We start from the raw sequence: 14,730 nt of genomic DNA, 5'->3' as shown, positions 1-14,730 counted from the left end.
CGCACTCGTTGCACAGATGTTGTTTTTTTCCCCTTGAAATAAATAGCAAAAAGTCATAGCTGAGACTATGTGCATGATTATGCTGGTGTTCTTCTACTTGATAAACCGTACTGCAGCGAGATTATGCGTGCAATAGAACTAGAATAGCTGCGTCCGTGTGACGTTATTCATGCGCAATTACGCAAAGAGCAGGGCCTCGCACCCCCCCCTGCGACGGCCCTGATGATAAAGACGGTTAGATCTTCATTGGGAGGTTTGAAGATCCGGTAGTAATCAGGGTTAGAGACTTTGTTTTCTCGAGTTTAGGACATAATGAACTCTGATCTCCAGAAAAACAAAGAAATTATCAAAGGAAATAAGGGATAAAAATGGAAGAATGTTTTCTGTAATTCTAAGCATCGTCAACTTTAATGTTACTTTTAGAGACACTTGTACTGTTTTATTTTCTTTCCACTCAGTTCTACTTATTTAGAAAAACAAAATTGTTACATTCCAAAGCAAAGTTGCTCTTAACATGGATCAACATCAACCAACCCCCAGTGTCATACGTCACAAACCAGTTCATTCTCAGACAGCCTTAGTTTGGCATATCATTTAATAAATCCCACAACAGGCATCGTCACTTTCAGGTTTTTATTGGTGCACTGACCTGCATTTTGTTCATTACAGCTAAAGCACACGATCAACAACCTGGCACCTGCCCTTTAACTTCAAACTCGGCTGTTTCCCAGTCGAAAACGTTTCCTCTTGGGACTCTCTTCCCGGTGAACAGGTCATTGATCGTCCTGTCCGAGAGGACAGAGTCCCACATGTTAATATCACACATCTCCCCAACAAAACTCTGCTTGGCGTCAAATTCACCCAGGTAATTGTCTGGATCTTGTCCGATGATAACCTTGCCATTGGGTTGAATTGTGTGACCCTGCTTGTAAGTTTTGGTCAGGCTTTTCTTCCCGTCCATGAAGACGGTAGATGCACCTGAACTGGAACCCAGGTGATACACAGGTGGACTGCAGGGCAGGAAAGGAGGGACTTGGAACATAACAGTGCCTCCCAGGGCCAGGAGAAGACAATCTAAAGACACACACACACAAAAATTAGTTTGCATGCATTGTTTAAGGGTGCTTTTATACAGCAGTACCAGAAGGTGGGTGTTATGGAGTTTTCTCTCCTGAGGTTACACAAGGTCCCGTGTGGGCCTTGAGGTCCTCCAGCAGTATTAGTTGTTTGGCTTTGGTTGGGAACAGTAGGTGCCAGTCTATCTCCACACTGTGGTGTCCAGGGTCACAGAGACCTGTTGCTGCCTTCATAACATAATAGATAGCTTGTTGTTGACGGTCCAATCTGGTAACAGACATCTGTGTCCCAGATGGAGTCCTGACAACTAAACCAGAGTATTGTCATTGAAAAATGCAAGTATGGCAGTGTCACAACTGCCTTTGAGCACCTTGCCTAAACGCCATCAGGTCATTGCCTGTTTTGCACCGCTGTGTAAACCAGGAACACCAGGCAACATCACACCCTCAGGGATGGGCAGGGTCCCCAGCAGTACCCTGCATCCCTCAGAAGAGTTGATGGTGTCAAACCGGGTGTGGAAGGTGTTCAGGTCATCAGTGAAAGAGATTGGATCATTTATGCAGGTAATTTTGGTTTTGGGTTACATCCAGTCAGTGTTCAGACATTTAAAGGCTTTTTGTTTCTCCCTAAAACTATGGTTGGTGTGGTGGGTGGAGTTTGGATATCTCTTAAAAGTTCTGAGTGGTATGTTTGAAAAATATTGAAATACAGTACTTGATGTAATCAGTAAGCTCTCGCCTCTAAGTTGCTCTCAAAAATATCCAGTCAATGCATGCAAATGGACCCTGCAATTGTGCCATGGCATCCTCCAACCACTGGTTGGCGCTATAGGTCTGAGGCTTGTGGCATCTCAATACTGGTTTGTAAAGCGGAAGTGGAAACAACATTATGGTCCGCAAAGAAATCAGAAAATCAGTGCATTTACCTGCCGTCCAGCTCACGCCACACATTCAGCTCATCGTAGTCTCTGGTCCGGTACGCAAAGAGGATGGCTCACGTTCACCGGGGAGCTCTGTGGCCACTCGCATGCACAGAGTGAAAGCATTCAGGGTCATGGGTTTTTCGGGACCATCCCAACATAACTGGTACTAGTCTCAGTGGGGAACACCAAAGATTTAATGGTAACACTCCTGAGAGACAAGAAACAGAGTCACAAAGAGCAGACAACAGGAACACCACTTCTTGCTACAGTTTTCAGTCCATGTTGAACCAGCATTTTTCTACAGGAACCCAGAGAAACCAAACTGACTCTAGGACCTTTTTTCACTTTATAAACATTTTATCACATTACTAATTGGCTCTCTAAAATATAGTTATAGGGTATTACCCTTTACAATTAGAATTGACACCATGGAGCGGTCGGTAGCGTAGTGGGTTAAGCGGCCGCCCCATGTGTAGAGGCTATAGTCCTTGCTGCAGCTGGCCCCAGTTTGAATCCTGCATCGGATGGCCATTTACTGACACCATGTCAATAATTTGTACACATCATCTTAACACAACTGGAAACACCAGTAATATGTAGTACTGATCCAGTGGTGTTTAAAGGCCCTTTTAGGGACACGAGTAAAACATTTTTCACCTAAACTAATTTACCAATTATTTTCTCAATTATTTGATCAATTGTTTTGTTGTCAGCAATAAAATGCCTTTAAAAGTTTTCACACCGACAGTGAGGTCCTTAAATGTTTTGTCCGACAAAGATCAAGAAAACCGGAAAATATTCAGAATCTGGATGGAACCACAGATAATTTTGTCAATCAAGCACATAAATTTGCAGACAAATGTCCTTAAATGAAAAATATATTACATACATTATATATGCATAAATAAAAGGAAAATGCAATGCAATTACCGGCCAACACCGTGGAGATGGCAATGAAAAAAGGATGACTGAAAGCCTCATTTTGTTTCAGCAAACCTGCAGAAAATGTAAGAATTTATTTAATAACACAGTAACAAATCCATACATCATGCATTATCTAAAATATAGTTCAATGAAGCTGTATACATACTGTGCCTCTGTGAAGGTCCTGCTACAGATGCTCTGAAGAAGGGTACTTGACTTAATGTATGTATGATGTAACTTATCAGTAGTAAGTTTAGACAGTGTGACTGCTTAGATACGTTACGGGTCATGAGCACAAAGTCCAGTGTAGCTGGAATCCTAATCTTTGCCCAGACCTGAGACCATCAAAATCAGAGTCAAAATTGGGGCAGTCAAACCTCCAAATTCTGTCAAGCGGTGGTTTCATAAGGAGGCCTCCAGGAAAAAATGATCTGACTTTATTTCATGAAGCAGCTTCTAAATCTGAGTCTGAGACACAAAGACGTTTGTGTCTGTCTCTCGATGAAGCCGGTTACTCAGTGACAGAGCCGTCCCATAGGCTGTGCGAACTGTGCAACCGCACAGGGCCTCGCGCCACTAGGGGGCCTCGCGCCACTAGGGGGCCTCGCGCCTTCAATCGTGCTGTGTGTTTTATCTTTTATTTTTACATTTATTTTTAATTATTTAATTTATTTGTTTAAAAAAATACATTAGTTATGTATGATCTTGTACCAATGTCATTAAGTAATGCGTCCTCACTGAAGACGGGAGATGAGGAAAGTTAAAGTGGGGGACAGTGAACAACGGCAAGAGAACACGACCGATTTTGCAAGCACTAATCGGGCTCTGAGAAAAGGAAAAAAATTAAAAAGAAGGAAGAATTTCACAATTCACTGCGGGGATCGCTGGATAAATTTGTCAGCACGAGATGCGGTGGCAACAACTAGCATCTCCATCACGCACACCGACACTGTGGCATCGGGCGAGCGAAGCTTTTCAAAGCTAAAACTAATTCAAAACTATTTGCGCACCTACATGTCACAGGAGAGACTGTGCGGGCCTGCCCTGCTATCCACTGAAAAGGACATTGCATCTGGATTATAGAGAATTTATTGTTTTATTTATTAATTTACGCATGGTGAGTCTATCTTAATTGTTCGGGTTAGTGTTGTAAATAAGTTAAATAATAAGTAAAATAAGTTGTCTATAGTTGTAATTATTGAATGTATATAATTAATGAAAAGTAATCTGCTTGTTTAAAATGTCAAGATGCCAAAAATAAAGTGACTGAACTGACTTGACGAACTGTCACCACACGCTGCACAGATGTTTTTTTTCCCCTTGAAATAAATAGCAAAAAGTCATAGCTATGTGCATGATTATGCTGTGTTATTCTACTTGATAAACCGTACTGCAGCGAGATTATGCGTGCAATAGAACTAGAATAGCTGCGTCCGTGTGACTGTTATTCATGCGCAATTACGCAAAGAGCAGGGCCTCGCACCCCCCCTGCGACGGCCCTGATGATAAAGACGGTTATATCTTCATTGGGAGGTTTGAAGATCCGGTAGTAATCAGGGTTAGAGACTTTGTTTTCTCGAGTTTATGACATAATGAACTCGTGATCTCCAGAAAAACTAAAGAAATTATCACAAGGAAATAAGGGATAATAAAATGGAAGAATGTTGTCTGTAATTCTAAGCATCGTCACTTTAATGTTACTTTTAGAGACACTTGTACTGTTTTATTTTCTTTCCACTCAGTTCTACTTTATTTAGAAAAACTAAAATTGTTACATTTCCAAAGCAAAGTTGCTCTTAACATGGATCAACATCAACCAACCCCCAGGTGTCATACGTCACAAACCAGTTCATTCTCAGACAGCCTTAGTTTGGCATTATCATTTAATAAATTCCACAACAGGCATCGTCACTTTTCAGGTTTTTATTGGTGCACTGACCTGCATTTTGTTCATTACAGCTAAAGCTCACGATCAACAACCTGCACCTGCCCTTTAACTTCAAACTCAGCTGTTTCCCAGTCGAAAACGTTTCCTCTTGGGACTCTCTTCCCGGTGAACAGGTCATTGATCGTCCTGTCCGAGAGGACAGAGTCCCACATGTTAATATCACACATCTCCCCAACAAAACTCTGCTTGGCGTCAAATTCACCCAGGTAATTGTCTGGATCTTGTCCGATGATAACCTTGCCATTGGGTTGAATTGTGTGACCCTGCTTGTAAGTTTTGGTCAGGCTTTTCTTCCCGTCCATGAAGACGGTAGATGCACCTGAACTGGAATCCCAGGTGATACACAGGTGGGACTGCAGGGCACTGAAAGGAGGGACTTGGAACATAACAGTGCCTCCAGCCAGGGCGAAAGACAATCTAAAGACACACACACAAAAATTAGTTTGCATGCATTGTTTAAGGGTGCTTTTATACAGCAGTACCAGAAGGTGGGTGTTATGGAGTTTTCTCTCCTGAGGTTACACGAGGTCCCGTGTGGGCCTTGAGGTCCTCAGCAGTATTAGTTGTTTGTCTTTGGTTGGGAACAGTAGGTGCCAGTCTATCTGAACACTGTGGTGTCCAGGGTCACAGAGACCTGTTGCTGCCTTCATAGACATAATAGATAGCTTGTTGTTGATGTTCCAATCTGTGTGAACAGACATCTGTGTCTCCAGATGGAGTCCTGACAACTTAAAACAGAGTTATTGTCATTGAAAAATGCAAGTATGGCAGTGTCATCAACTGCCTTTGAGCACCTTGCCTAAACGCCATCAGGTCATTGCCTGTTTTGCACCTGCTGTGTAAACCAGGAACACCAGGCAACATCTACACCCTTCAGGGATGGGCAGGGTCTCCAGCAGTACCCTGCATCCCTCAGAAGAGTTGATGGTGTCAAACCGGGTGTGGAAGGTGTTCAGGTCATCAGTGAAGGAGATTGGATCATTTATTGCAGGTAATTTTGGTTTTGGGTCACATCCAGTCAGTGTTCAGACATTTAAAGGCTTTTTGTTTCTCCCTGAAACTATGGTTGGTGTGGTGGGTGGAGTTTGGATATCTCTTAAAAGTTCTGAGTGGTATTGTTGAAATAATATTGAAATACAGTACTTGATGTAATCAGTAATGGCTCTCGCCTCCAAGTTGCTCTCAAAAATATCCCAGTCAATGCATGCAAATGGACCCTGCAATTGTGCCATGGCATCCTCCAACCACTGGTTGGCGCTATAGGTCTGAGGCTTGTGGCATCTCAATACTGGTTTGTAAAGCGGAAGTAGGAAAACAACATTATGGTCCGCAAAGAATATCAGAAAATCAGTGCATTTACCTGCCGTCCAGCTCACGCCACACATTCAGCTCATCGTAGTCTCTGGTCCGGTACGCAAAGAGGATGGTCTCACGTTCACCGGGGAGCTCTGTGGCCACTCGCATGCACAGAGTGAAAGCATTCAGGGTCATGGGTTTCTTCGGGACCATCCCAACATAACTGGTACTAGTCTCAGTGGGGAACACCAAAGATTTAATGGTAACACTCCCTGAGAGACAAGAAACAGAGTCACAAAGAGCAGACAACAGGAACACCAACTTCTTGCTACAGTTTTTAGTCCATGTTGAACCAGCATTTTTCTACAGGAACCCACAGAGAAACCAAACTGACTCTAGGACCTTTTTTCACTTTATAAACATTCTTATCACATTACTAATTGCTCTCTGTAAAATATAGTTATAGGGTATTACCCTTTACAATTAGAATTGACACCATGGAGCGGTCGGTAGCGTAGTGGGTTAAGCGGCCGCCCCATGTGTAGAAGCTATAGTCCTTGCTTCAGCTGGCCTCAGTTTGAATCCTGCATCGGACGGCCATTTACTGACACCATGTCAATAATTTGTACACATCATCTTAACACAACTGGAAACACCAGTATATACTGTAGTACTGATCCAGTGGTGTTTAAAGGCCTCTTTTAGGGACACGAGTAAAACATTTTTCATCCTAAACTAATTTACCAATTATTTTCTCAATTATTTGATCAATTGTTTTGTTCAGAAAAAAGCAATAAAATGCCTTTAAAAGTTTTCACACCGCACAGTGAGGTCCTTAAATGTTTTGTCCGACAAAGATCAAGAAAACCGGAAAATATTCAGAATCTGGATGGAACCACAGATAATTTGTTGTCAATCAAGATACATAAATTTGCAGACAAATGTCCTTAAATGAAAAATATATTACATACATTATATATGCATAAATAAAAGGAAAATGCAATGCAATTACCGGCCAACACCGTGGAGATGGCAATGAGAAAAAGGATGACTGAAAGCCTCATTTTGTTTCAGCAAACCTGCAGAAAATGTAAGAATTTATTTAATAACACAGTTAACAAATTTCCATACATCATGCAATTATCTAAAATATATAGTTCAATGAAGCTGTATACATACTGTGCCTCTGTGAAGGTCCTGCTACAGATGCTCTGAAGAAGGGTACTTGACTTAAATGTATGTATGATGTAACTTATCAGTATGTAATGTTTAGACAGTGTGACTGCTTAGATACGTTACGGGTCATGAGCACAAAGTCCAGTGTAGCTGGAATCTCTAATCTTTGCCCAGACCTGAGACCATTCAAAATCAGAGTCAAAATTGGGGCAGTCATACCTCCAAATTCTGTCAAGCGGTGGTTCATTATAGGAGGCCTCCAGGAAAAAATGATAAAGTGCAGATAGTACACCTCTCTTTTTAATTCTTTAACGGGTCAAAATACACTAAAGGTGTCTCCTGCTCCTCTGACATCGCTACACTAAATGATGTTTCCTGCAATGATTTAATACACTAGACCAGGGGTCTCAAACTCAATTTACCTGGGGGCCGCTGGAGGCAGAGTCTGGGTGAGGCTGGGCCGCATCAGGTTTTCCATAAGAAAAGCTTTGTTTAAAAAATTCCAATCTTGTCAAATCTCTTTATTTTTTAACACAAATAAGTTGAAAAAATAAATAAATTAAGAATCAATGAAAAAATAAATAAAGAAATTAAGAATCAATAAGAAAATAAATCAATCACTAATAAATAAATAATAATAATCATGAAAATAATAATAATTAGATTTATCTCGTTAGCGACTATATGTGGTTTCTTCAGTCTACTGTATTCAGATTCAAATGTCTGTATTAACAGTTCTTTAACCTTTAACCTTCTTCTGAACATGAATGGAACATTGAAGAACATGAACTGTTCTTCTGAACATCTGGACCTGGCAGCGCCTCCTCTCGCATAGCCGAGCCACGTTTGGCTTGTTGTCACTGTCGCATTGACGTTTCAATCAAGACAGTGAACGTCTCACTACACATACGTCATTCTCGCTTCTTTTTACTGTAACCGCAGCACGGCGGTCGGCGGATAAAAGCCCGGTAGCAGTCTGCTTTGCTTTTACGCTCTTTGTTCACGTCTTTCATGATGACATGAACACCATGGCATTTGTACTGTAGATGGTAGAAAGTACCGAGATAGCGAGCGCAAAAAAGGCGACTGCACACGGACTGTTATAGGCCGTGCTGTTGTCGATGTCATTTGTTTTGACTACTTTTACATCATATAGAAATATATGTTATGTTCATTGTGTGGGGCTATATATAACCCGCTGGACAGAAACTTAAGAAAACTATTTTTTTAAGTGTTGTGAACGCAGTGTGCTCCATGGCAACGCTGCTGTATCTTTCATTGAGAAATGTTTCTCTGCTACATCAAGCCGCAATTGGCCCCCGGGCCGCGAGTTTGAGACCCCTGCACTAGACTATCGTTTTGTTTTCTCGAGATCGTGAATTAATTATCTCGTTATCATGGGAAAACGGGTGGAATAAAATGTATGTATGTATGACCCTTTAGGGCTTCCGTAGATATGTTACCTCACAGCAGAATTAAACATGTTTACATCTGAAAGCCAATCAGCTGGTTGCTCTCTTTAGCGCCCCCTGGTTCCATTTGTACACATACCTTTAATGACTTGAAGCCGGCGGGCAGCAGGACCCAGAGGAGCTCTGCTGCAGCGGGGAGCACCCTGACCTGCAAACATGGCGGACCAAAACAAGCCGGACAGCGGCGCGAAGTTCTTCAGTGAGATCCTGAGGTGCGTTCATCGATCTATCAGCAGTTATTGGTTAATTCATCGATAAGGGAGCGATCAGTTTGACATGACTTGTCCCTGAACTCGTACATGTTCTGCTGTCGGAGCTTTCTTTAACGGTTACCGCCTTCACATGGCGGGACGGTTCATTTAACTGTTAGCCGGTGTTTTGGCTAAACGGGCGACCGTGCTAACTGACGACCTCTGTGGTTGCCGTAGTTACGACAGTCGTTGAAATAGAAAACGTAGGTGTCAAACAAGACACCAAAAATAAATCAGGTAGTTTTTGTAAAAATCGTAACGTCAATAATAATGATAAAATAAACGAACAAACAAAAGTATCCTTCTGTTCTCGACGTCTGTTGTAACTACGGCAACAACGAAGGCCGTCAGTTAACACGGTTGCTCTTTGAACCGAAACACCGGCAAAATTTTGTCGAATATGCAGTAGTAGTAGTAGTTTGTGAATTAAAAACAACAGTATTAAACTAATTGTAAAGAAACTAAGTATATATATATACATATATATATGTATATATATATCATATATATATGTATATATATATATGTATATATACATAGTATATGTATATATACACACACACACACACACACACACACACAACATATTGATATATAAATAATAATATATTATATATGTGGTGTGTGTGTGTATATAGTATATGTATGTATATATAATATATAGATATATAATAAGATATATATATTATTATAGATATATATATGGTGTATAGATAGAATAAAATAATATATATATATATATATATAATAGATTTATAAATATATGTGTAGTATTATATATATAGATATATATATATATATATATATATATATATATAATATATATATTGTATGTGTATATGTATATGTGTGGTGGTTGTTAATATGTATAAAATTTCCATTTACTTTTACTCAAGTACTGTGTAAGTGCAAAAGTACTGTAATGTTTCCATTATTTGCTACTGTACATTTCACTGTAATGTACTGTGATGATGCCAATACTTTTGCACTTGTGCAGTACTGTAACAGAGTATTTGTAACAGAGTATTCGTACCATGTAGGATTGCTACTTTGTCTCTGAGCTGAATAAATATCATGTGTGGGTGAGGTCCCATGCAGATGAATCATGACTTTATGACTCATAACAACACTGCAAATAATAACACAGACAGTACTGCGATCTATTATACGCAGCTGTACTCCATAAGTTACATAACGAGGAAGTGCTCTTCAGCTTGCAGTAAACTTTATTAATCTGGTAAAATACACATCAGGATATTTTTTGTGTGTGTGTTATGATTTAAAATCATATTTTTGTGGTTTTAGGCAATGAAATAACTAAAAGTCTGCACTCACTTTTAATCCTTAAAACTGAACACCAAATTTAAACAACATGCTTTTATCTGTAATAATAATTTACTCGTCGTCTTTCTGTGCGTCAAAGAATTGATGTTGTCTTTCTTTTTTTTCTTTTTTTTAATTGCAGCCCGTCTGAACTGTTCGCAGCCCGATCCAGGAGCCACAAGATCCCCGTCAGAGGACAGAAAGATTTCTTCCCCAACGACTCGGACGAGCAAAGACGGCGGCTCGAGCAGAGTCTGGACGAACACTGGAGCCTCCTTTCAGAGGAGAGAGTGGAGAAGCTGTGAGTAGGCATAGCACCCATCCATCCATCCATCCATCCATCCATCCATCCATCCATCCATCCACACTAAACGCTGTGTCGACTCTTTCTCTGATTGGTTCACAACACTGACACAACTGCTTTTCAAGGCTGAAATGAAGGTCAAGCTTCATTTTATTGAATTTATTTTTTATGTTTTTATTTGTCTGCAGAGGAAACCTGGTGAAGGCCACATGGATCCCAAGTGAGCAGAGAGTGGAGCTTCAGTCTCCAGCTGTGAGTATCATCAAGGGAAGTGAAACGAACGTCGTCAGATTGTTGTGAGATGATCTGTGTTTGACATTGTCGTCTTTACGTAGGGGAAGTTTTGGCAGACGATGGGCTTTTCTGCCAACGGCAAGCAGCATCTCCTCCCTGAAGAGGCTCTGTACCTGATGGAGTGTGTGAGTGATTCATAAAACCTGTTTGCACGGGTGTGGTTTACCCTCACACACACACACACCACTCTCTGTGTTATTCTATTATTTACATAACTCGTTATATTGTGATCTGTGGGAACAGGGGAACCTGCAGGTGTTTTACTGGGACCTGCCGCTGTCCATCCAGGACGGCTACGAGAGGTTTCTGTCCTCGAGCACAGTGAGCCTTCAGCAGTACCAGGTACAAACGGCTACAAAAACCTTATGTAGCTTATAACGCTGACATACTACAGTCCCAAACCCACCTGGACCCCAAAAGTGCCACATTTCTGCGTTATAGTAGCTAAATTCTCAGGACACCGGGATGATCCTGCTGCTAGAAGCTGCTCAGTGGGATGATGTCTTCTTTATTGTTGAGTAGCAGCCAAACCAGTAAGTCTTCATTGCAGAGATGTTTTGTACTGGACATCCAAGCACTGAAGAGAAACACGACAAAACATTTAGACTAAAACTAATCAGCGCCCAGAGACTGAGACAATTAAACAAAAGGAGCACTCTCTCTAACACCAGGTCTATTTTCTCGTCTATGATCGGCTTTCATGTCCAGATATTCTCGCGGAGCTTCTGAACGGATCTAACGACTCTTTTCTCGTCACAAAGGTGTTCGGGCATTTGAAGAGGCTTGGCTACGTGGTGCACAGATTCGATCCCAGGTAACAGAACCAGATAAGATAATAGAAAGCAGGGACGGCAGCATCGGCCTGTTCACTTGCAGATAGAAACAGACATGAAAGATGAAAGTTCGGGATTCGACATCACCGTGTCTGTTTGGCTCGTTGCAGTTCGGTGCCGTCGTCGTACGCGAGGCAGCTCAACCTCCCGCCGTCACGTGACAGAGCGGGGAAACAACTGAAGAGGAAGCGCAGCGCCAGCCCCACCCTAACAACCAGGTAAACAAAATCACTCATGCAACCTTTTGAATCCAAAATAAGATCGACCACACGATTCATGCAGAACCAATGAGAAATAACTGACAGTGACTAAATATAGTTTAGAGGCCACAGTAGATCAGCGTGTTTGCAGCGCCGTGATGAAACCTCTAGTGAGGTTATTTTCGTTTGTTCTCGCTTTAGTCGCACTGAAGTTCAGGACGAGTCCACGGCTGTCAGAATGGAGGAGGATAAATGCGATGAAGAGAAGGATAAAAAACTTCTCGAGTCACACCTGACGTCGTCTCCGGGGACTTCAGGAACGCAGACTGCCGCTCAGAGTTCAGCAGATGAAGACGGGAGCAGGACTTGGTGGATGACGGATGTTCTCAGGGACCGATCAGATCCCCGGTCCGCCTCTGGCTGCACACACTGGGACTTCAGGTCCATCCCGTTCCCTGACCTGGGCTCCAGCGAGCACCACTCCAGCAGCCTGTCCCCTCCAGACCCTTCTCTGCTCCCCGGGTCTTTGGCTGTGGGAGCCTGTGACGTTGCCCCCTGGAGGCGGAGGATAAACTTGCGGGAGGTGAAGATGTCCTCAAAGGAGCAGACGAGGGAAAGGGACAAGCACCGGTGGGACATCAACAGAGACAGAGAGGTTTGTTTTAGGGAAGATTATCTGAGATGATGTTTATTTTCACGTTATACAGACGGGCATATTCTGTTTTTCTTTGAAGGTTCGGCGCTGCAGAAACTGGGCTGAGTATCGGGAGCTCCTGGCGAGGCGGGAGGGGAAGCGTAAGGGCCGACCGGCACACTTGTGGAACAGAGAAGTCACTCCACTACATGACCCAAGACGACCAATAACCACTGGTGAGATCACATGGAGCTGTAACACAGAAACCCCACCGGGCCTGTCCGCGGCATGTGCTTGGTCCGTCCTGCACGCGCCTTTAAACCCACAAGGAGCATTTCATTTCATTTCATTTCAGAAGCCAGACTTTGTCTAAGTGCTCAGATTTGGACATTTTCCCGGAGTATGTTCTTCCAAACATGCTTCTACATGTGTAAATATGCTACGTAGTTAATTAGTAAACATTTTATTTGGTATTTTGGCATTTTATTTTGAAAATCCACCGGATTCTCACCGGGTTCCGCCCGCTCGAGGTGCTCCGTGTGGATTGACAGCGTCAAAAATTGAACAGATGCATAATTCACGCGTAGCCGAGCGTAGAGACGCTTCTGGGACGCGTCTGGAACGGGCCACGGCGGAGCCGGTGGGGTTTGATACATTGACTGGAGTCGCCGCGTATTATGCGGCGATCTGCATCGGTTAGTTGTGTCTGATTCAGCGATGTTTGTCTTTAATTTCAGAGGAGCTGTTGGATAAAATCAGTGTGACTGAGTCTACACATTTGCTGGAGGGAGCGTCCAGGTATGACTCGTTTCTGTCTCCTTTATCTGACACAGATGTTGTCCCTACTTGTTTTTCTTCTGATATAACAGTGAAAAATTTATTAAATTGTGTCTTATGATTCAGTCAGCAACGTGATGTCAGATTCGGTGTTTGTTGTCTCACAGTCCAGGCAGCCCGGCTAACAAACTGAGCTAACAGCACCTACAGAGACACCATTCACCTGATTACAAGTCCGTGTAGCATCAACAAACATGAGTTTGAACTTCATATGAACCCTGTCCCACTGCTGACATCTTTATCTTCATGTCATCTTTAATTCAGTAGCTCATAAAGACTCGGAGGCGAAGCAGTGAGACGCCGCCGCTCTGCCGCTCATCGCCGCCTCTTCGTGTATTGTTCTGTGATGGAGAGCTGCTCTTCATCAGAGGACGTTTGTGTGTTCTTTGTCCGCTCAGGTTAAAAGCTTCAGCTGAGTGGAGGATTTGTTTCAATGTTTACCAACCTGACACGGTGGCTGACTTCAAGAAGAGCAGCCCGGGGAAACCTTACTCCCGCATGTGTGTGTGCAGGTAGGCGATCGCACAAACATGCGTGTCTGTTTATTCAGGAGACAAAGACGTCTCGAGTTATTTTATCTCTTGATTATTTTAATAAAGTCAGGTTTCCATTCCCTCCGTGTTGCGTCTCAGTTTCGACGGCCCGGTTCCCGACCTGCGAGCCATCAAGCTGCTGGCCTTCCAGAGCGGAGACGTCCCGGTGGTCTTTGCCGTGGTGGATCACGGAGACATCTCCTTCTACACTTTCAAAGACTTCCAGCTGCCAACTGACGTGCACCCCTGAAACCTCACTGCTCCGTCCATATCTGGGACTTTTATATGAAATGATATGACCAGTGATGGATGTTACAGATGAGGAAAACCAAGAAGAAGCTCCTTTGTGTGTGTCTGCTCAGTGATTTTACAGTTTTAATCCCAAAGTCTGATCTGTGAGGAACGTTTGCATAGCCGCCTGACGCTGTGTCCATTTCGATAAAACCGTTGCAGTGACAATAAACTTGACAGAGAGAATTTTTCTTTATTCACGTTTGGGGCAAACGATGATCTGTTAAACTGAGCAGATATGTTCATTCTTATGTTATTGTTATGACAGATTAAATACTTCTTACTTACATTCCTGGTGGGAAATGAATTGCTGCCACGAGAATTTGGAGGAAGTCATGTCGTGATTCTGTTATTTGATCTTACTTTTTATTTATTGTTTATTATTTAAACACTTTCTCTTGGTTTTAAACATTCG

The 14,730-nt window shown here is 42.5% G+C and overlaps 2 protein-coding genes and 1 pseudogene across 4 annotated transcripts; 1 reads left to right on the top strand and 2 right to left on the bottom strand.

Annotated features, from left to right (window-relative positions):
• Positions 1-682: 682 nt before the first annotated feature.
• On the bottom strand, positions 683-2,544 carry LOC113747060 (pentraxin fusion protein-like; annotated as a pseudogene).
• A 2,287-nt stretch (positions 2,545-4,831) lies between these two features.
• On the bottom strand, positions 4,832-9,002 carry LOC104923384 (pentraxin fusion protein). Of its 2 annotated transcripts, none has more exons than XM_027285824.1 (4): positions 8,895-9,002; positions 7,180-7,246; positions 6,232-6,439; positions 4,832-5,288 (listed from the first exon to the last, which is right to left on the bottom strand). In XM_027285824.1, exons 2-4 carry the CDS (start codon positions 7,229-7,231, stop codon positions 4,883-4,885), a joined length of 666 nt encoding a protein of 221 aa, XP_027141625.1. In that variant the 5' UTR covers positions 7,232-7,246; positions 8,895-9,002; the 3' UTR covers positions 4,832-4,882. The 2 variants fall into 2 exon arrangements, with proteins under 2 accessions (XP_027141625.1, XP_010734757.1); XM_010736455.3 differs by lacking the exon at positions 8,895-9,002 and adding an exon at positions 7,347-7,425.
• On the top strand, positions 8,906-14,634 carry tsen54 (TSEN54 tRNA splicing endonuclease subunit). 2 transcript variants are annotated; one of them, XM_010736456.3, is made up of 12 exons: positions 8,906-9,027; positions 10,532-10,690; positions 10,882-10,945; positions 11,029-11,112; positions 11,231-11,329; positions 11,749-11,801; positions 11,931-12,038; positions 12,222-12,675; positions 12,755-12,890; positions 13,392-13,452; positions 13,890-14,003; positions 14,124-14,634. In XM_010736456.3, the coding sequence occupies exons 1-12, from the start codon at positions 8,972-8,974 to the stop codon at positions 14,272-14,274; spliced, it is 1,539 nt and encodes a 512-aa protein (XP_010734758.2). In that variant the 5' UTR covers positions 8,906-8,971; the 3' UTR covers positions 14,275-14,634. The 2 variants fall into 2 exon arrangements, with proteins under 2 accessions (XP_010734758.2, XP_019117051.1); XM_019261506.2 differs by lacking the exons at positions 13,890-14,003; positions 14,124-14,634 and adding an exon at positions 13,756-13,883.
• The last annotated feature ends 96 nt before the right edge of the window (positions 14,635-14,730 follow it).

This window comes from Larimichthys crocea, chromosome XII, assembly GCF_000972845.2.
Source record: "Larimichthys crocea isolate SSNF chromosome XII, L_crocea_2.0, whole genome shotgun sequence".
Lineage (NCBI taxonomy): Eukaryota > Metazoa > Chordata > Actinopteri > Sciaenidae > Larimichthys > Larimichthys crocea.
This window is presented reverse-complemented; position numbering and strand designations above follow the sequence as displayed.